Consider the following 23,253-nt stretch of genomic DNA (forward strand, 5'->3'; position numbering starts at 1 on the left):
GCCGCCATCGCCTATACCCCAAGGTATCCTGTGGATACCCTATGGACCCTGAAGTAGAAATAAACATTTTCATCCAGTGGGGCAAATCCATTTGTTCTCTATATTATAGTATATTCAGGGACCCTCTTGCTGCATCTTATGTATGTATCTTATGGCCATAGTATAGCTTCTGGCATCTGTCTATTTTTATATTTTGGATTTACAGAGGGATTTATTATTTTTTTTAGCTACCAAAACTAAATAGAAGCTTTTGAGTAGAGGTCCCCATACACGAGGGATCGCTGCGTTCCTGTGATCCTGCAACCCGGTATCTTTAGATTGGTGCAATCCAACATGTTGGATTTCACTGATTTGCCAATCATGATCAAAATATGATTGTGATCTGCAGGTGGGGGTACTGATGGGTTGCTCAATTAGCAGTGATTGGCAGTACGGAAGACACATGGGGGAGGGCACAGGGAAGCAGAGGACCCCGGAGGCCCCTCTGCCATCAGTGGCTGCTGGGAGATTACTGGGTGCAACCATGTTCTGTAACGCACAGCCCAGAGTGGTCGCAAACAATGTGACCACTCCAGGCAGGTGGCTAAAGGTTTGTCACAAAGTGGAGGTGGCTGTTTGGGGAGGATCTGCTGTCACCAAGGCCCCTCAGTGTTCTCCCCAGGCTGATTTTTTGGGGCACATTGCCCAAGAGAAACAACCTATCATCCGGCCCTTCCCCTCGCCCCAATGCGCCGCATTCCCGATCACCCTCAGTGTCCTTGTTGCCACGGACACGGATGCGACGTCGAGCTGCGCCGGCATCACATGTTCTTCACATCGGAGGTTCCGTGTCTGCAGGCAATAAGGACATGTTAGTGAAGGTTCCGGGTGATGGGCCACGGTTCATGGGGCTGGGAAAGGTGTCAGGCAGGGGACACAACATTGGGGTAGGGAAGAGTGCCGGGCAGGGAATGCAGCATTGGGGCAGGGGGAGGTGCCGGGCAGGGGATGTGGCATTGGGGCGGGGGAAAGTGCCGGGCAGGGGATGTGGCATTGAGGCAGGGGAGAGTGCCGGGCAGGGGATGAGGCATTGGGGCGGGGGAAAGTGCCGGGCAGGGGATGTGGCATTGGGGCGGGGGAAAGTTGTCCATCACAGTGCAGGGGCGGTGTCAGGCTTGAAGGCAAAGATCCCTCCTCCTGTATAAAAGCACGGGTGCACTGGTCAAGCGGAAATAGTCATCTGAACTGATTAAAGAGAGCCTGCAAGTGGGGCCAGTACCTGGAGCTGTATCAAAAATAAATTCTTTGTAGCCTGCAAGTGGGGACAGTATTTGAGGGCTGTATAGAAAAAATATAGTCTGTGTAGCCTGCAAGTGGGGCCTGTATCTGAGAGATGTATCAAAAATAAATTCTTTGTAGCCTGCAAGTGGGGCTTGTATCTGAGAGATGTATCAAAAATAAATTCTTTGGTGCCAGCAAGTGGGGCCTGTATCTGGGCCTCTAAGAAGAAGGAGGAGAATTAATATATAAATTGTTATTTCAAGTTTAAATCACTATAAGGTCAGGATTTAAAACATTTTATTATTGCTAATGCCCCCACCCGGCTACTTCTTGATGCCACCCGGCTGGAAAAATTTTCTGGGGAGAATACGGCCCCTGGTGGTGATCAATACCTGATCTGGATTTCACATTAAATGCATATCAACCACTACTGCCCTGACTTCTCATCAATAGAGCAGACTGATTGTACCAACATGTAATGAAAGTGTTCCCTAATCCTCTACCAACAACATACATGTGTCACATAAAGATGATGCAGACACCCACAGTTGGAAATACAATAAGATCCAGACCTCACAACTGGGATGTAGTCAAAATATAGACAGTCAAAACATAGACAATGAAAAGGTCGACACCAAGATGTCAACAGTCAAAATGTCAACATGGTGGAAAAATGTCGACAACCAAAAAGGTCGACATGAACATAAGGTTTACAGCGTCATAAGCTGGACGGTTAAAATGTAGACAACCAAAATGTAGACACAGTTAAAATGTTGACAGTTATAATATCAAAATATAAAATAATGGTGACCAGTCATAATGGACAAATGTACAAGAGAGTGTCCCACTGAGAGCCGTGCACTGAGCATGTGCAGTCACCCTGTAATGTCAGCTAATAGTGTCCCACTGAGAGCCGTGCACTGAGCATGTACAGTCACCCTGTAATGTCAGCTAACAGTGTCCCACTGAGAGCCGTGCACTGAGCATGTGCGGTCACCCTGTAATGTCACAGTGTCCCACTGAGACCCGTGCACTGAGCATGTGCGGTCACCCTGTAATGTCAGCTAACAGTGTCCCACTGAGACCCGTGCACTGAGCATGTGCGGTCACCCTGTAATGTCAGCTAACAGTGTCCCACTGAGACCCGTGCACTGAGCATGTGCAGTCACCCTGTAATGTCAGCTAACAGTGTCCCACTGAGAGCCGTGCACTGAGCATGTGCGGTCACCCTGTAATGTCAGCTAACAGTGTCCCACTGAGACCCGTGCACTGAGCATGTGCGGTCACCCTGTAATGTCAGCTAATAGTGTCCCACTGAGACCCGTGCACTGAGCATGTGCGGTCACCTTGTAATGTCAGCTAACAGTGTCCCACTGAGAGCCGTGCACTGAACATGCGCGGTCACCCTGTAATGTCAGCTAATAGTGTCCCACTGAGACCTGTGCACTGAGCATGTGCGGTCACCCTGTAATGTCAGCTAATAGTGTCCCACTGAGACCCGTGCACTGAGCATGTGCGGTCACCCTGTAATGTCAGCTAACAGTGTCCCACTGAGACCCGTGCACTGAGCATGCGCGGTCACCCTGTAATGTCAGCTAACAGTGTCCCACTGAGACCCGTGCACTGAGCATGCGCGGTCACCCTGTAATGTCAGCTAATAGTGTCCCACTGAGACCCGTGCACTGAGCATGTGCAGTCACCCTATAATGTCAGCTAATAGTGTCCCACTGAGACCCGTGCACTGAGCATGTGCAGTCACCCTGTAATGTCAGCTAATAGTGTCCCACTGAGAGCCGGGTACTGAGCATGTGCAGTCACCCTATAATGTCAGCTAATAGTGTCCCACTGAGAGCCGTGGCGCACAGTTTGGGAACCACTGTTCTAGAAGATAATAGCTAGAATCTGATTGGTTGCTATGGGCAACATCTCCATATCTAAAAACTCTCACTTTAGTAAATATACCCACTAGACATTTAAATTATAGCATATTGCAAATTAAGAAGAAGAAAAAAAAGGAAACCAACACTTAAGTTATCCCAGTGGTAAATGGTTTTTGCCTTTACTAGACCTAATGAGGTTTTAGACATTGAGTTTTAGACACTGGCTAGTGTGTACAGGGGTCCCCTTATATGTACAGTGCATTAATGTGATATATATACATACCTCCCAATTTTTACTTCCTAGAAGAGGTACAGTTTGCGCTACGTAGGCGAGCACATCCGAAAAGGGGGCGGGGCTTAGAATAAAAGAAGTGGAGCCTCTGGAGAATGGGGCACCCCCCGTTTGCATCACTGTGGGGGGAGTTCCCAGCGCGCAGCCCCAGGCTCTCCCTGCACTAGTGAACAGATGCCGTGGATGATCATAATTGTGTCCTGTATTATTATACACTTTACGTTATACTGCATTCCCAGGACTATGGCATAATCACTACAGTGCATAATCTGGTGGATTATACTGCATGAACTATCAGTACTTACTATATATATTTATAGAGGGGCCCAGACTAAGCTCTGCAGTGGCCATGTTGTCTGCAGGCTATGTCCTCTCCAATGGTTGGCCAAGCCTCTGTGGTGGCTGGTCACACCTATTAAGCATGGGCCCCTACTTCTGCATTTTCCTGGTGGGCCCTTCATGCCCCTTTCCGACTGCCCACAGAAAACTGGTGGACAGAATGGAGGATATACCCTGCTTTCTATATTGGTACATACCAGTAACACTTCATTTTGCCCTTAAACAAGTGGAATCAACAGTTTACTTATATTTTTAGGGCAGAATTAATAAATAGGCCGACACATTGTACCTACACATTTACAGTACATACAATACATTAATAGTTTTATTGCTGCAACAATATGCATGTTACTTGTACAACTGTTATGGTGTCATATGTAACTGTGAAAGCCCAGCTCTAATTGGTTGCATCTATGCTCCCAGGTGGCAGGAGTATTATGGGATAGGCTGACAGGCGGCATTATGTTAGTGAGGTGAGTGCCTCTGGCTTGTGATGTGTGCTGAGGTACAGACGATGGCTCTGAGATATTAAGGGATTCCTAGAAGGGGAACTTCTCTAACGCCAGGAATAAGTTACAGCTTTTTTCCCCTGTTAATTTGTATACAAATAATAATAATAATAATTATTATTATTATTATTATTATTATTAATAAGGATTATTATAGTTTATGTATTATATGACTTTTATATGAGTATACTAAAAGGGTGCTGCCATGGCCACGCCCCCTGTATTGGGCTTGATTTGAAATTCACAGTTGCTCTTTTTCCATTATGATGCCAGCTGCTTCTCTGTGATGTCACCTCAGCCCATTGTGATGTCACCTCTCCTATATACACTCCACCCCAGGAAGTGTAAGGCCACACCTTTGCTATAATGAAAGGTGAACGGATCAATCTTCGGATGGACCCAAAGCTATTGAAAATACCCCCTTCCTCAGCCCGTCTGGTGCTGTACGAGGTCTGCATAGCGCCCCAGCATGTGCCTGTGGTGACCCAACGTATGCAGGCGGCGTCCCTTATTTGGCGCATGGCTCCTAGGGAAGATGGCATGGAGCGCCAGCCTGGATATGTGGCTCCCCTCATTGGGCACTTGGAGCCCCAACACGGGTGCGTGGCTCGCCAACATAGCCACATAGCCCCACTCCTGGAACGCAGGGCTCTGCTCCAGGAGCGTGTGGTGCCCCACTATGGGCGTGTGGTGCCCCAAAATAAGAGCGTGGAGCCCAGTCAGAGGCGTGTGCAGCTGCTCCTGGAACGCGCACGTGTGGCACTACTCCAGCACGGCGTGAAGCCACAACGTGTACACACGGAGCCCCCCATGGAGCATGTAGAGCCACAAAATAAGAGCGTGGAGCCCCATCAGAGGCGTGTGCAGCTGCTCCTGGAACGCGCACGTGTGGCCCTACTCCAGCACAGCGTGAAGCCACAACGTGTACACACGGAGTCCCTCTTGGAGCAGGTAGAGCTCTTACACGGACGTGTAATAAGACGCTCTCTCACACCTTGCTCCCCTAAGCCACCCCTTACCATCTCTGCAGTGGCCTATCCACCCCGTCCCCCACCACCACGTGCCCCTCGCCACGTGTGAAGCCTCCCCATCCCCTCCCATATACTGTCACCTCCACTCAGATGCCATCTGTGACAGTATATCCCCACCAGGCAAATAACACCCAGTCTGACCTGAAACATCACAGAAGGGGATCTGACCATCTTCTACCAGGCATCAATAACACCCTGGGGTGGACTTTATGACAGCAAACTCAGGATATTCACACTGCCCAGAGGACAAAGTGGACATTCGGTAAGTAGAGAGGGTGCACTTGTCACCAAAGACTAGTTATGATATCAATTGTTTTACAATTAAAACTTAGGGGGAGATTTAACAAGTCTGGAGAGAGATAAAGCACCAACCTAATCACCCTCTAACTGTCATGTTACCGGTTGTGCCTGAGAAATGACATTCAGGAGCTGATTGGATGATACTTTATCTCTCTCCAAACTTTGATAAATCTCTCCCCAAACTTTATTCATATGGTTAAATTAAATTTCTGGAATAATTACTCTGCATTAACTGTTAAACACAGCAAAATAAAATAAAGAGTGTCACAAATTGGGATAGGGGTGATGCTTTCTCATATACATGGGTAAGAATATAGATCTAGGGAGACGGGAGTTCTTGTATAGAGAGGTAAGGATATAGAGCTCATGAATAGAGAGGTAAGGATATAGAGCTCATGTACAGTATAGAGAGGTAAGGATATAGAGCTCATGTACAGTATAGAGAGGGAAGGATATAGAGCTCATGTACAGTATAGAGAGGTACTGATATAGAGCTCATGTACAGTATAGAGAGGTAAGGATATAGAGCTCATGTATAGAGAGGTAAGGATATAGAGCTCATGTATAGAGAGGTAAGGCTATAGAGCTCATGTATAGAGAGGTAAGGCTATAGAGCTCATGTATAGAGAGGTAAGGATATAGAGCTCATGTATAGAGAGGTAAGGCTATAGAGCTCATGTATAGAGAGGTAAGGATATAGAGCTCATGTATAGAGGGGTAAGGATATAGAGCTCATGTACAGTATAGAGAGGTAAGGATACAGAGCTCATGTACAGTATAGAGAGGTAAGTATATAGAGCTCATGTATAGAGAGGTAAGGATATAGAGCTCATGTACAGTATAGAGAGGTAAGTATATAGAGCTATGGAGTTCATTTATAGACAGCTCATGTATAGAGAGGTAAGGATATAGAGCTAGGGAGCTCATGTATAGAGAGGTAAGGATATAGAGCTATGGAGTTCATTTATAGACAGCTCATGTATAGAGAGGTAAGGATATAGAGCTAGGGAGCTCATGTATAGAGAGGTAAGGATATAGAGCTAGGGAGCTCATGTATAGAGAGGTAAGGATATAGAGCTAGGGAGCTCATGTATAGAGAGGTAAGGATATAGAGCTAGGGAGCTCATGTATATAGCGGTAAGGGTATAGAGCTAGGGTGCTCATGTATATAGAGGTAAGGGTATAGAGCTAGGGTGCTCATGTATAGAGAGGTAAAGAGATATAGAGCTAGGGAGCTCATGTATAGAGAGGTAAGGATATAGAGTTAGGGAGCTCATGTATATAGAGGTAAGGGTATAGAGCTATGGAGCTCATGTATAGAGAGGTAAGGATATAGAGCTAGGGAGCTCATGTATAGAGAGGTAAGGATATACAGCTAGGGAGCTCATGTATAGAGATGTAAGGATATAGATCTAGGGAGCTCATGTATAGAGAGATAAGGATATAGAGCTAGGGAGCTCATGTATATAGAGGTATATAGATGTAAGGATACAGATCTAGGGAGCTCATGTATAGAGAGGTAAGGATATAGAGTTAGGGAGCTCATGTATAGAGAGGTAAGGATATAGATCTAGGGAGCTCATGTATATAGAGGTAAGGATATAGAGCTATGGAGGTCATGTATATAGAGGTAACGATATAGAGCTAGGGAGCTCATGTATAGAGAGGTAAGGATATAGAGATGTAAGGATATAGATCTAGGGAGCTTATGTATAGAGAGGTAAGGATATAGAGTTAGGGAGCTCATGTATAGAGATGTAAGGATATAGATCTAGGGAGCTTATGTGTAGACAGGTAAGGATATAGATGTAGGGAGGTCATGTATAGAGAGAGTCAGCATGTTGCTCACATGAGTCTTATTCCCCAGAGAAATACACTGGAATATAATCTATACTAATTTGTTCTTCCCCTTCTCTATCTTCTCTTTAGCTATATGAGACTGTTCTTATTGGAGGCTCTGAGTTACTGAGGACCTGCTCAGAGGCGTCTGACATTGGCACATAGATGGGACATGCAGATGTGGGCACAGGAAGCAATGACATGAGCATTAGAGAGGACGCACCAGGCACCTGAGTGACTACGGAGCTCTAATGGTCACAACAAAAGTGCCACCTCCTTAGTCCCAGAACCAGCTCTTTCATTAAACTTTTATGGTTTGCACCTAAAACACCACTTGGTTTAGAGTCATTTATGTCACACATTAGTGTGAGAAGACGGGATGTACTAACACTAAAATGCAGAAAAATACATTAATAAATGCGCTATGCATGTGATGAGATACGGGCTCTATTCTATACAATGTGCAATGCTTGATACATCCCGCCCAGAGTGAGAAGGCATCTGGAATATACATATTATATGTGGTCATTTTATAGGTATAAAACAGGTCATTATTATTTTCCTGCTCGTGCAGTCCTGATTGGCTGCTTGTCTGCTCTAGTCCTGATTGGCTGCTTGTGTGCTCTAGTCCTGATTGGCTGGCTGCCTGCTCCTGCAGTCCTAATTGGGAGCTGCTGTTTCTGAAAATAAACATTTTCATCCAGTGGGGCAAATCCATTTGTTCTCTATATTAGAGTATATTCAGGGACCCTCTTGCTGCATCTTATGTATGTATTTTATGGCCATAGTATAGCTTCTGGCATCTGTCTTAATCCCTATTTTTATATTTTGGATTTACAGGGGGATTTATTTATTTTTTTAGCTACCAAAACTAAATAGAAGCTTTTGAGTAGAGGTCCCCATACACGAGGGATCGCTGCGTTCCTGTGATCCTGCAACCCGGTATCTTTAGAGCGGTGAAATCCAACATGTTGGATTTCACAGATTTGCCAATCATGATCAAAATATGATCGTGATCTGCAGGTGGGGGGTACACTGATGGGTTGCCCAATTAGCAGTGATTGGCAGTACGGTAGACACATGGGGGAGGGTACAGGGAAGCAGAGGACCCCGGAGGCCTCTCTGCCATCAGTGGCTGCTGAGAGATTACTGGGTGCAACCATGTTCTGTAACGCACAGCCCAGAGTGGTCGCAAACAATGTGAACACTCCAGGCAGGTGGCTAAAGGTTTGTCACAAAGTGGAGGTGGCTGTTTGGGGAGGATCTGCTGTCACCCAGGCCCCTCAGTGTTCTCCCCAGGCTGATTTTTTCGGGCACACTACCCAAGAGAAACAACCTGTCATCCGGCCCTTCCCCTCAACCCAATGCGCCGCGTTCCCGATCACCCTCACAGTGTCCTTGTTGCCACGGACACGGACGCGACGCCGAGCTGCGCCGGCATCACATGTTCTTCACATCGGAGGTTCCGTGTCTGCCGGCAATAAGGACATGTTAGTAAAGGTTCCGGGTGATGGGCCACGGTGCATGGGGCGGGGAGAGGTGTCAGGCAGGGGACGCGACATTGGGGTAGGGAAGAGTGCCGGGCAGGGAATGCAGCATTGGGGCAGGGGGAGGTGCCGGGCAGGGAATGCAGCATTGGGGCAGGGGGAGGTGCCGGGCAGTGAATGCAGCATTGGGGCAGGGGGAGGTGCCGGGCAGGGGATGTGGCATTGGGGCAGGGGAGAGTGCCGGGCAGGGGATGTGGCATTGGGGCGGGGGAAAGTTGTCCATCACAGTACAGGGGCGGTGTCAGGCTTGAGGGCAAAGATCCCTCCTCCTGTATAAAAGCACGGGTGCACTGGTCAAGCGGAAATAGTCATCTGAACTGATTAAAGAGAGCCTGCAAGTGGGGCCAGTATCTGCGGGCTGTATAAAAAATATATTCTTTGTAGCCTGCAAGTGGGGTTTGTATCTGAGAGATGTATAATAAATATATTCTTTGTAGCCTGCAAGTGGGGCCTGTATCTGAGAGATGTATCAAAAATAAATTCTTTGGTGCCAGCAAGTGGGGCCTGTATCTGGGCCTCTAAGAAGAAGGAGGAGAATGAATATATAAATTGTTATTTCAAGTTTAAATCATTATAAGGTCAGGACTTAAAACATTTTATTATTGCTAATGCCCCCACCCGGCTACTTCTTGATGCCACCCGGCTGGAAAAATTTTCTGGGGAGAATACGGCCCCTGGTGGTGATCAATACCTGATCTGGATTTCACATTAAATGCATATCAACCACTGCTGCCCTGACTTCTCATCAATAGAGCAGACTGATTGTACCAACATGTAATGAAAGTGTTCCCTAATCCTCTACCAACAACATACATGTGTCACATAAAGATGATGCAGACACCCACATTTGGAAATACAATAAGATCCAGACCTCACAACTGGGATGTAGTCAAAATATAGACAGTCAAAACATAGACAATGAAAAGGTCGACACCAAGATGTCAACAGTCAAAATGTCAACATGGTGGAAAAATGTCGACAACCAAAGAGGTCGACATGAACATAAGGTTTACAGCGTCATAAGCTGGACAGTTAAAATGTAGACAACCAAAATGTAGACACAGTTAAAATGTGGACAGTTATAATATCAAAATATAAAATAATGGTGACCAGTCATAATGGACAAATGTACAAGAGAGTGTCCCACTGAGAGCCGTGCACTGAGCATGTACAGTCACCCTGTAATGTCAGCTAATAGTGTCCCACTGAGAGCCGTGCACTGAGCATGTGCAGTCACCCTGTAATGTCAGCTAATAGTGTCCCACTGAGAGCCGTGCGCTGAGCAGTCACCCTGTAATGTCAGCTAATAGTGTCCCACTGAGACCCGTGCACTGAGCATGTGCGGTCACCCTGTAATGTCAGCTAATAGTGTCCCACTGAGACCCGTGCACTGAGCATGTGCAGTCACCCTGTAATGTCAGCTAATAGTGTCCCACTGAGACCCTTGCACTGAGCATGTGCAGTCACCCTGTAATGTCAGCTAATAGTGTCCCACTAAGACCCTTGCACTGAGCATGTGCAGTCACCCTGTAATGTCAGCTAATAGTGTCCCACTGAGAGCCGTGCACAGAGCATGTGCGGTCACCCTGTAATGTCAGCTAATAGTGTCCCACTGAGAGCCGTGCACTGAGCATGTGCAGTCACCCTGTAATGTCAGCTAATAGTGTCCCACTGAGACCCGTGCACTGAGCATGTGCGGTCACCCTGTAATGTCAGCTAATAGTGTCCCACTGAGAGCCGTGCACAGAGCATGTGCGGTCACCCTGTAATGTCAGCTAATAGTGTCCCACTGAGAGCCGTGCACTGAGCATGTGCAGTCACCCTGTAATGTCAGCTAATAGTGTCCCACTGAGAGCCGTGCACTGAGCATGTGCGGTCACCCTGTAATGTCAGCTAATAGTGTCCCACTGAGACCTGTGCACTGAGCATGTGCGGTCACCCTGTAATGTTATCTAATAGTGTCCCACTGAGACCCGTGCACTGAGCATGTGCAGTCACCCTGTAATGTCAGCTAATAGTGTCCCACTGAGAGCCGTGCACAGAGCATGTGCGGTCACCCTGTAATGTCATCTAATAGTGTCCCACTGAGACCCGTGCACTGAGCATGTGCAGTCACCCTGTAATGTCAGCTAATAGTGTCCCACTGAGACCCGTGCACTGAGCATGTGCAGTCATCCTGTAATGTCAGCTAATAGTGTCCCACTGAGAGCTGTGCACTGAGCATGTGCAGTCACCCTGTAATGTCAGCTAATAGTGTCCCACTGAGAGCTGTGCACTGAGCATGTGCAGTCACCCTGTAATGTCAGCTAATAGTGTCCCACTGAGAGCCGTGCACTGAGCATGTGCAGTCACCCTGTAATGTCAGCTAATAGTGTCCCACTGAGACCTGTGCACTGAGCATGTGCGGTCACCCTGTAATGTCATCTAATAGTGTCCCACTGAGAGCCGTGCACTGAGCATGTACAGTCACCCTGTAATGTCAGCTAATAGTGTCCCACTGAGACCCGTGCACTGTGCATGTGCGGTCATCCTGTAATGTCATCTAATAGTGTCCCACTGAGACCCGTGCACTGAGCATGTGCAGTCATCCTGTAATGTCAGCTAATAGTGTCCCACTGAGAGCCGTGCACTGAGCATGTGCAGTCAACCTGTAATGTCAGCTACACTGTCTGATTTGCCTAATTGTCCTATAAAGATAAGACCTGCGGCCCTCCAGCTGCTGTAGAACTACACATACCAGCATGCCCTGCCACAGATTTGCTGTTAGGAAATGCGTAAAATGTGGCAAGGCATGGTGGCATTTGTAGTTCCACAGCAGCTGGAGGGCCAGTCATAATGGACAAATGCGGAAGATTGTGTCCCACGAAAATAAGTGCACTGCGCATGCGCAAACATTCATCCTAGCATGTCCGCCATACAGTCATATGTCCCTAAATGGGCTCAATTCTATGCAATGCAAATTGAATAGCACCGGAAAGGAGCTACCAGAGCGCACTGCTAAGCCCGACTAAAGAATTTCTTCTTGCACCCCTCCTGGGGTGCGAGCAGAAATCTGCCAAAATTCCTGGTGCAATGCTGTTTTCTGCCCTTAGCATGGCGGAAACAGCATAGCGGCAGGCACTTGAGTCGGAGAATGCCGGTTCTCGCAACTAAACACCATGTTTAAGGCGCGAGAACGGGCATTCTTCGACATAACAGCACACTGAATTTAATAGATCGGGGAGCTCCTTCCCGGCGCTATTCAATTCACGTTGAATTGAATTGAGCCCAATGTCACATAATGAAAATCACTGTCACCCCCCTGCTAGAAACTAAAGGTGGGTACACACCTGACAGATATATCTGCAGATGATGGTCATTCTCGCGGCTGCCGCTGTGTGTGTACGGGCGGTCTGCAGACATATTTGTCCATCTGCTGTGCAGCACAGCCAAAGTGATATGCCGGCGAACAATGACGTTCACCGACATATCTCGGGTACACACTGGCCGACGGGCAGCAGATATATTGTCTGATCAATTGATCGGCCAATGTATCTGTCAGTGTGTACCCAGCATTAGTGCCCATCTTTTATGTGCAGCACCATACATTAATTGTCGTGGCTGCTAAACCCCATCATTGTAGCGCTGCTGTTAAGGCATGCTAAAACTGTGGCAGGGCATGCTGGCATGTGTAGTTCCACAGCAGCTGGACTGCCACAATTTGCCTACTGAGGGAAAAGCACTGCGCATGCACAGTCATCCTAGCATGTCAGACGCACAGTCAAATGTCCTTAAGTCAGGGCCGTAACTAGGGTGGTGTGACCAGTGCCATGGCACAGGGCACCGAAGGGCAGGGGGCGCTGTTTGGACCTGTCAATTTTCCTGTTTATTGTCATTCTCACTTGTGGCTTCCTCTTCTTTTATCCCCAGCATCTCCTGGCCTCCCCTATCTCTTCCCTGGCCCTTCCCCATGAAGCCATGGCCCTTTTTCAGGTGCACTATCTGATGTCCCTATTTAAAAAATAGGAGGGGGGGGACGCCAATGCTCTCTCTGGCACAGGGCACCAAAAAGTCTAGTTACAGCTCTGCCTAAGTGTCACCTCCCTCTGCTTGAGTATTGTGCACAGACTAGCTGCCTGCCCGTTATGTGCTGCACCATACTTTGGTTGCCGCAGCAGCTAAACCCCAACACGGCAGCGCTAATCCCCTGCATAGCTGTGATAAATAAATGTAGTTGCACTATATAAATGACAAGTACAGCATGTACACTTAGGGGCATATTCATTTAGAGGGGAAAAGTCAGAATCTGCGGAAAAGTATCGCGGATGACGTCATTTCGCCAGACGAAAACTTATCCCTGTATGCAATTGCAAAGACTTTTCGCGTACACGAAAGGTCAATGCAATGTAATCGGTGGAAAAGTTTCGCCTATGAATAGCAGGCGGAAAAAAGTGCAAACTTCGGAAATCCCCCCTGCACCCTTGGGACAGCCCCCCAAAGATAAACTGTGTAAAAAAAAAAAAAAAGACTTTAGAACACCCCAAAAAAGTACTTTCATTTTGGGAGAGAAAAAGTGCAAAGTTGGGGGACAAAGATAAAAGCTAACGTAATAGACTTCTGGGGGGTCCCCAAGTATGGGACAGGTATTTTTATGATTGCAGGTGTTTGCGGCAGGTGGATTTTTTACATCATTTAAAACTTCACTTTAGCAACTTTAAAATATGCTAGCCCCCATTTTCTAGTACCTCAAATTTGCTGGGAGGAGTTATTTTCACAAAAAAAACCTACTTAATGCTATTCTTCACCACTTGTATTAATGCGCTAATTGGCACCAATTGACACAACTTAAGTAGCAAAAAAACCTTCATAAGGGCTAATCGGGGGCATCTATACTGATCCCCAATGTTAGTGCTTCTTTTGGGGGGTGTCAGGCTGATTTCCCCATTTTTTACAAGACTTTTCACGTGTTTCAGTTTCACCGGGTGCTGTTTTTGCATCCTTTCTAATTGAATACGGCGAATAGCGGGAGCGCGCCCGACACTTTTCTGCATGCAAAACATGCAAAGTAGGTGAAAAGTCCGGCATGCGAAAAAGTATCGTGGGTGCGAAACTAATTGAATGTGCCCCTATGTTTAGTGACCTATACTTTCAATGGCTGCATTTTGACTGTCGAAATTTTCATATGGTCAAAATGTCGACATGCACAGGATGTACTTAACTCCCGACAGGCTTCATAGGATCTGGCCTTCCCTCCCTAACCAATGCTGGCGCAAATGCGGCCAAATTGGGGATATTTATCACGTATTTTGGGCATGTCCAAAATTGAATATATTGTGGCATCAGGTATTTCTGTTAATCTCCAAAGTGACTGGGATTGCTATACCTCCAGACCCCTTTTTAGCACTATTTCATGTTTACCAGGGTAATATCTCTTTGGGTGATAAATATGTGATGGGGCATATTTTAATTGCCACTAAGTCTCTTATTGCTTATCATTGGCGTTCAGACGTTATACCTAAATTAGATACTATAGAGGATAAAATACAAGCCCATTGTGATTTTGAGATAGCGGGAATCTCATACTCCACCTCAGATAAGAATCCATTAATGATTTGGTTCAGTTGGAGTGAATATCGAGCAGAGTCCCGACGCTCTCAAAGCATTGCTGGCCTTACTTTGCCGGTGTTAGATTCTTAATGACGGGAGAATTTTATATGTCGGTTGTTTGATATATGTTTTATATTATATTGTTTATATGTAATTCATTGTACGGTATGTTAACAGTACTTTGATATTTTTGTGATTTATGTTGATGTACTCTGGCTCTAGGGCCAATTTTTTCCGTCCCTATTTTGTTATTTATATTATTATTTTGTATTGTTATTTTATTGTATGTCTTGTTATATATATTTTGTGACCAAAATTAATAAAAATTCAATATTGAAAAAAAAAAAAAAAAATGTCGACATGCAAAATATAAACATGCTTATATTATCAAAGTCGACATTTTGACCATGTCTATATTTAGATTGAATTTATCAGAGCTATTTAACAAATCTTGCTCGCCGGAATGTGCTTCCAAATACAGGCTGTGCCAAGTGAGGATCTTTCTCCATTGTTCCCCATTGTGTAGGATTTCAGGGAAAGACCCGCAGCTACAAGATAGGGCTCAGAAGGTGCCTCTCCCATTATAACCACAGTCTGCAATGCCTAATTCCATCTGAAGATGGAGATAGCGATCTCTAATATCTCCAGCATTCAGGATTTGTTAAATAGGCAAGTTACTTAAATCATGTGGAAACTACTGTTTCCGTATTCATTTCTGGGGAAATTAGATTTAATAAATAGTACTCTATAAGAGTCCAGCAGTGAAAGGGTTACATGTCTGCAGAACATACCAACATGTTCAAGAGAGAAGGGCCCCTGGCTCTTGCGGCAGAGTCCCTGGATATTGGATGTCAGCTGTCTCTGCTTGAAGTGTATGATGTAAGGCGAATGGAGAAGAGGGTCCCTGTTGTGAGGGGATGGTGCTATCCAATATGGAGTCTCTGATGTACATTAAGGCGAGGTGCGAGAACTTCCTATCCTGAGTCCACTATATGTCTGTCAGTGTATGGGGGTGTACTGTTGTGGTACTACTGCATCCAGCAACACCAGGTATGTTCTCTTCAGTCACTGTTGTGATTTCTATGCTGTGCTGGAAGTGTTTGCGTAAAGTGGACGTTTACAAACTTATTTCTAAAGCAACCGTTAATTTTTGTGCAGGTGGAGTAAGGAGATTATCATATTTAATATCTGTTGAAAGTAACGTGCAGGTGGAGTAAGGAGATTGTCATATTTAATGTCTGTTGAAAGTAACGTGCAGGTGGAAGTTGGCGTAATAATGCTTATAACCATTACGAATATTGTGCTGGAGAGAGAAGTGTAAATAACCTTTTGTTATTAGATCACTGCAAGAAGGTCTGTATCCAACATTTTTAATTTTGCAAAGCACCTGTGTAACATGTCTACTCTACTAGGCGTTATGTGCTAAGCTCCCTTCTGATTACCCACGCCATCGTCAGAGAGGAGGTAGGTCATCATAAGGGAGTAAATCCTGTATCCTAAGTACATGACAGTGGGGGAGATGTATCAAACCTGCCAATCGGCTTCTAACTGTTGTTAGCACTTGCCACATCCCTGCTGTGATGGTCACACCCCCTATGGTGGCACACGATAAGCACTTCATCAATTACAGCACCAGGCCAGTGTGGACCTTAAAGTCCGCAACTGCGATTTCGTACGGAACGCAGCGGCAAAAATATGCTAATACTTTCCAATGCTCAGCCGGCATAAAGACGCCCACTTTGGCTTTCTTACATCCGACCAATGTCGCTGTTAGGTGTGAACATCGATACCATCAAGGCACATCGACCACTCAAGCAGTATTTACAGCAGGGTCTGACCTGCCGCAGACACTGCAAGTCTCCTCGCACGCAGGGGTCTCTCTAGCTGCGTATGCATTCGCAGTAGCTAATTTATGCACGCCCAGGAAACGGCGTTCAAATGGACAGGCATGCCTGCGTTCTCCGACCACTCCACTGTCACCACCCCCAAACGCCGACATCCTGTCACTCACTCTGTGATGGATTCCTCTGTGCGTCCGTAATCGCAGTGTGATCGCTGCGCACACGCAGTGCGGCAAACAACCGCTCAATGTGTGTCCGTAGTAGCACTTGAGATCGGCACTGAATCAGGCCCTCTGTCATAGAAATTCATTCATTTGCAGTATGTTTAACATAACACTATTATACAAGTCACAACTACTAATTAGAGTTACAACAGTGATGTACCCTTCTAATTAGATCTGCCCTGATCCATTGTATTACATGGTGACATACAGATGCCCTCAACTTATTACACGTGAAACCACTACGGCAGAAAATAACTTGGAAGAAGGTTAACGGTCCTCAATGGACCAAGGTTAAACAGCAGTAAAATGACTCCCTCATTCCCATGTGTGCTCAAGTTGTTTGCATTCAATTATTCATGTGCATATGGAGATTTCATACTTATAATAGAGTCATTTTCAAGATTAAAATGAGGTGATGTCAAAGGCCAGCCGTCTTACACAAATTATTGTTTTCTTTCCAAATGAGATTCCTGGAAGCTTGGTGCATAATAATAGACTGATAAACAAAAGACGGAGGAGCGGTGAGCTGAAGACAGTTCCTATTGCGATAATTAAGTAATTACATTAGGAAAAATTTGAGACCTGGGGACTCATGTAATAGATTGCGGCTTCCAACCGCTGCGGAATCTCCTGCGAGACTTCCCGTATATATTTAAAGCGGCAATCAGTTTAAAGGCAAAACCAGCTTGGTTATGCCTTTAAAATGATTGCCGCTTAAAACATACGGGAAGACTTGCAGGAATTCCAGCAGCAGCTGGAAGTCACAACCTATTACATAAGCCCCCAAGTCTGGAACCGTTGGGTACTACTTTAATATCTTGCACAGAGGAATACCCACCTTTCTGCTATATCTCCAGGTTGATATAAAGGAAGCAGAGAGTATCTCCCTGTGCTGCTGGAGGATCAAAATAGGCCCAGCCTCTGAGTCACTATGGGCCTTAAGTAGAGTTATGCCGGGTGCACACTAGACGATATGTCGGCCGGATTGGACATCTAGTGTGTACCCGCTATGTCGCTGATGGTGCATGAGGTCCGGCAGGCGACATCGTTAGCGAGGGCCATGCTGCCCAAATGCAGCATGGCCCCCGCCGTCGCTTCATCACAGCCGGCATTGGCAAGTGCGTACCAACTTGCCCATGCCGACACCCCGCCGGGTCCCGCCGCTAACGAGGTCGGTACACACTAGACATCATCTAGTGTGTACCGGCCTTTAGGAGCAAATAAAAAAAGGAACAAAAAAGGAGCAAATTTGCTTTTGGACAAACCACGTTGCAATGTAAGGAGGGGGGGGATGCTTTCAATGTTCTCTCATGCAGGTGATATATTGTCTGCTTATACATGTAGCACACAAATACTGATCAGCTTTAGAGTTTAGCCAAGACCCACTCCTTCCCAACTGCTCACACCCCTCCCCCCTCTCTGCAGCACAATATTGTTTTGCCAGGGTGCAAATTTGCTCCTTTTTTTTCTTTGCACTTAACTCTGCAGGAGGCCCTATATTGCTGAAATTACATGGACAAACCAGATACCACTACCCAGCCAAACTTTAATTACTCAACCCAGCCAAACTTTAATGACCTCTCAAACCTTGTTGCATGAAAGCCTGCAATCCTCCCAGACAGCGGGAGAACTGGGTGGGATGAGGGCAATTTGTACCATGGCACCGTTGTGATAATGCAAAACCCATCTCTATGTTCTGCCCACCGATGTGTGATGACGCAGTTCACCTGCACTGGTAAACTACTGTATGGCAACCACACTTCTGTTTCCTTTAGTCAACCTTGCACTCGATCAGTATCCAATTTCTTGTTATTGGTGACAGCAGGATTAAACTATGGCTAAATTCATTAATGAAAGTATTACAGAGCCAACTGGTATACATTCCACTATTATACAATAAAATATTAGGATACAATTAGACACATAGGCCATGCTCAATCTGTCCAAATCTGCCACATCTCACTGTAAAGCCCACTATCTAATATCCCAGTAGGAGGCGCCCTTAATAATGCCCATCATGCAACTGGATAGCCTTACACGTGGCGGCTTATTACACCACGTAATTAAATAAGCAGCCGTCAAAGAATTGTTGTATCACCCGCATGCAATATCGAGTACAGCGCCAACCTAATCGGGTCACATTCCGACCGGCACTTGTGTTAGACAAAATGTTTAGCATAACTGAATTAAGCCCTTGGAAATGAATTAATGAAACGCAGAAATAAATTAGGTTCCTGATCTCAATTATAACAGCTCTTAAATTGTTATATAAAAAGGAACAACGTGGTTTAATTGATTTCACTTTCGCATAAAACGCATCATAATGCGGTTCCGGTAATTAAGGCACATTTAACTGTACATAGAAAACAGTTCAACATTTGTTATAAAATAAAGTGACATGTTTTAACCCCTTGCCCTACAAGAAGGAAGCTGTAAGCAGATATAGGGGAAGATGTATCAAGCATTGGAGAGAGATCAGGTGGAGAAATTAACCAATCAGCTTCTGTCATTTCAAACAAATGACAGACGCTGATTGGTTGTTTTTGGTCAACTTCTCCCCTATAACTCCAAGACTTAAAGTGTCTCCTCCATAGTTTCATTCACCATCTTATTTGACATATATTTGATACATGTTGTAATATATTACATATACATATTAAAATGCTGCTCTCCTCTCTGGTGTTTGCTGTATTGGTTATCTTATCCCTTACATGTCCCATTATCTGCTGTAAAAATGACATGCCACCATTGTTCTATTGTGTATGCTCAGACTTGTGTTACATATATATAAAAATAAAGAAGAGAGGGGCTTTGCCTGCTCGCTTGCTGATGGCCTCAACCAAACTGGATGGAAAGTAGCCAACTCTGTCATTGCCTGTCCGGTTATCATGTATGCAACCTTTCCACCGGCCGTCAGGATGCTGCTCCAAAACCTGCCAACAGGGGGAGACGGGGAGCCACAGTCAGAATACGCCCAAAGAAACACATTATTAATGAATTTGTACAGAAAAGTTGTCTGTGCATTCTGTGACGGCACCTGCTAGCAACAGCACATAGACATATATTATTATTATCCTCCTTTATTTATATGGCGCCACAAGGATTCTGCAGCGCCTAACAAAGTACCTAAACAGAATTAGCAAGACAAGAAAACAGTGACTTACAGTAAATAAACATTACAAGGACATAGTTTATATAGATCCTCCTTCTTACTGTCTATCCACAAAAGATCTTATACTATGCACAAAACAGGATCCCTCCCCTTAACCAAAGCCCTGGTTCTGCTACATCCAGTCATATCTACCAGAGTTTTGCCTGCTCTGTAATATAGAATTGGCAAATCAGTAAAGATAACCGCTATTAAATGGTGATAGAGGTGTGTGACTGGGAGGACCAATCACAAGCAGCGATCTTGATTCCTTTTTGTGATTGGTCCTCCAGCTCTCTCGACCTCCACTCTTAGGGGTCAATCCAATTAGGTGCGAACTGCAAGTAGCGAGTTTGTTTCTTGAAACTCGTACACTTCGCAGCGATGCGCGCTCCCGATAATTCTCCAATCCAATTAAAAATGCCTATTCGCACTACTCACAGCCGGAGATGTGAGATTTGCGAGAAATGCATGAAAATGTGGTGAGACGATTCTGGACCCCCAAAATGGATAATTTTGTTAGCAGGACCGTATAGAAGGCTGTTTGTGGCCATTAGGAAGTTACTGTAGGTTTTGAAATGGTGTCAAATGGCTGATTTGTGTTTTTGTTTTGTTTTTTAAATGCAAGAGAATTCTAAAAAAACTAAGGCCCTCATTCAGAGCCGTACGCTCTGAGCAGAGCGCACGCTCTGAATGAGGGCCGCCCTCCATGAAAATGGAGTGTCCTCCTGGACGCTCGTATAGCTGTGGGTCACCACCCACAGGCTATACGAGCGTGCAGTTTGATGGCCGCGATGGTCTTGACCATCGCGACCATCGAAACTGCGTACAAAAGACTGTGGTTGAGTTTTTCAACCACAAGGCTCGGAGTGATTTTGGCTCTATCAGAGCCAAAACCACTCCCACTGACATCACTAGTGATGTCAGTGGGCCGGCTTCTGACGGGAGGCGTTCCCGTGGGAACGCCCCCGTCAGGGAGGCACGCCCCCGGCACGCCCACCAAAGGGGGCGTGCTGTCAGTCAACATCGACAGCACGCCCCCTTTGAAGAGACACTACGAGCGAAGGAAAATCCTTCGCTCGTCGCGTCTGGCGCATGCGCACGACGGAGCTCCCTCCGTCGTGCGCATGCTCAGTGCAGAACATCGACCCACTTGCGAGCGGACAGCCGCTCGCGAGTGGGTCTGAATCAGGCCCTAACTTTTTTCATTTAATAGCAAACTATTACCCCTTTTACACCTAAATTCCAGGTCTGACCCGGAGGTTATAACAGGTTCCAATCCGGATCAGACCCGGAATTTAGCTGGCGCCGACCCAGGACATTCCCGAGTTGGCACCGTTCACACCGGAGTCAGGTCTGCATAGACCCGGCTTTTCCGGCGTTGAAGTGGATGCTTGGTGATAGCGTCATCTCAAAGCGCCACTGAAGCCGGACCAGTCGGCCGGTCATTGTGACCCAGAGCGCACCGTTCACACTGCAGGGTTTCACGGGTTACGCCCGTGTTAAACCCTGCAAGTTACCTGGGTTGGATTGCCAGGTCACTCGACCCGGCGATCCAACCCTATCCCCTTTTACACCAAGGAGCTGCCCGGGTTAACCCTGCAATAACCCGGGTTTTAGCTCTGGTGTAAAAGGGGTATAATTAAACGAAAAATGGGAAAAAAAAAAAAGTAAGTAAAAGGGTGATTTTGGGGTATTTTGAGGGCACCTTGAAAAATGTCAAAAATATCATAAAAACAATTATTTTTCAACTAAAAAATTATTGTAATTAAATTTGGAGTGCCTAAACTAACGAAAAAGTTGATTTTGGAGTGTATGAGTATTATTTTTTTTGCCCCAAAAAATTAAATTATTGGACTAACTAAGCTAATTGGAAACTTCCAATTGCCTAATTGGTCATTAGGGAGGGGGGGGGGGGGTATCCAAGGGGTTCAGCACAGTGTCCTGACATTTAAACCTTAAAATAAAGATTTTCCTTTCCATCTCTCACTCTCAGGAAGGTGCGAGTGGAAAGTTGCGAATTCAGTCTGACTGATCAGTGCGAGTTGCTAATTGGATTGCAAAATTAATTCGCTATGCGAATTCAAAGTGAAAATAGCTAATCGTACCTCGCATTTCACACCTAATAGTTTTGACCCCTTAGGGCATGACTACATGCATAGTTATAATTTATTATGGAGACAAAGATTAATGTGTGGCCCGTTTGAAGGTTAGCGGGCAGCACATGTGGTCCTCGAACTGTGTTAGGTTGCATCCTCAATGCTATAAACACATGGATGAAAAGCACAGATAAAGGCAGAAACATGAAGAATTGTATGTTTTTATTTTAAACTCTCAGGTCACGGCAATAAGTTAAAGAAAACTAAATGTGAGAAACTTCTATAACTTACAATTTACATAATAAGAAGTAGAAAATAAAATAAAAATCACCTTCTGCTCATTAGGTACAGGCACTGATCCTTTCCCAGGATCCACTGTATACTGGGATCCAGACACTTTAAAATGACCCCTCTCCTGCAGCCTGATTGGTTAATGGACATTCCAAGCACTTATCTACCAATCTCGCTGTAACTATGTAACTGTATTACTCTGTACTTATTTATCTCGTTGTCTGTTTTCCTCTTGTATCACGTTATGGAGTCTTATGGCCTTATAAATAAAGAGTAATAATAATCATGCTCCAGGAGATTTATTAAACAAAAATTAACCTACATTAACTCCCAATCTACAGTTATTCCTCTTAACTAGGAGCAATATGAAGAAATGGAATGGCACATGTAATAGGTGATTTTTATTTTACTTAGTAAGCCCATTGGGTAGACATTAAGGTCTTAATATGGCGGCAGCCGTTAATGACCTAGACAACATGTTCAGCTGTTATTAATGCTTACAGTTCTGGAGGCGATATAGGCAGCCTCTGAATAGGGACTCACCGTTATAACATCTCCCATTTTAATATTGAGACTGGTCAGATCATAATTATTGCAGTAATCCTTTATCGCCCTGACCTGCAGAGCTGCTGAGGCATCTGGGGAAGAAAGGACAGACACTTAGCAAATACTATAATACACAGACTTTCTTTAGTCTGAGTGCCTAATTCACTACGGATCGCAATTCTGCTTATATGAACGCAATGCAGTTGCTAATAACAGCGGGGATATGCAAATGTTTGCATTCGCAATGCGATCGCAGCCTAACATAAAGACTCACTCACATCCGTATACAGTACTTTGTCAAAATAGTGAAACAATCGGTAACATCAAGTAACATCGGACCCATACGCACAGGTAAGGCAGGTCAGACCTCACTCAGGAATTGCTAACTACAGCGCACGCTATGAGGCCTCAGGCTGCATATGGTATTGCAGTGGATAATTTATGCACGCCCCTGCAATGCTGTTGAAACGCACTGGCGCGCCCGCGTTCACCCCCCCCTCACCACCCACAAATGGTACTTC

At 45.6% G+C, this 23,253-nt stretch overlaps 1 protein-coding gene across 2 annotated transcripts in view; it reads right to left on the bottom strand.

The window, feature by feature from the left end:
* Positions 1 to 23,253, bottom strand: part of CASKIN1 (CASK interacting protein 1) — a 439,648-nt gene that overhangs the window by 161,241 nt on the left and 255,154 nt on the right. For both annotated transcript variants that reach the window (XM_088470341.1, XM_088470340.1), the window contains exons 9-10: positions 22,730 to 22,824; positions 19,464 to 19,581 (exon numbers count right to left, since the gene is read on the bottom strand). In XM_088470341.1, coding sequence (XP_088326467.1) covers positions 19,464 to 19,581; positions 22,730 to 22,824 — 213 coding nt within the window. The remainder of the gene's footprint in view (positions 1 to 19,463; positions 19,582 to 22,729; positions 22,825 to 23,253) is intronic.

Source organism: Taudactylus pleione, unplaced genomic scaffold (assembly GCF_031769625.1).
Source record: "Taudactylus pleione unplaced genomic scaffold, aTauple2 ptg000098l, whole genome shotgun sequence".
NCBI classification, from domain to species: Eukaryota; Metazoa; Chordata; class Amphibia; order Anura; family Myobatrachidae; genus Taudactylus; species Taudactylus pleione.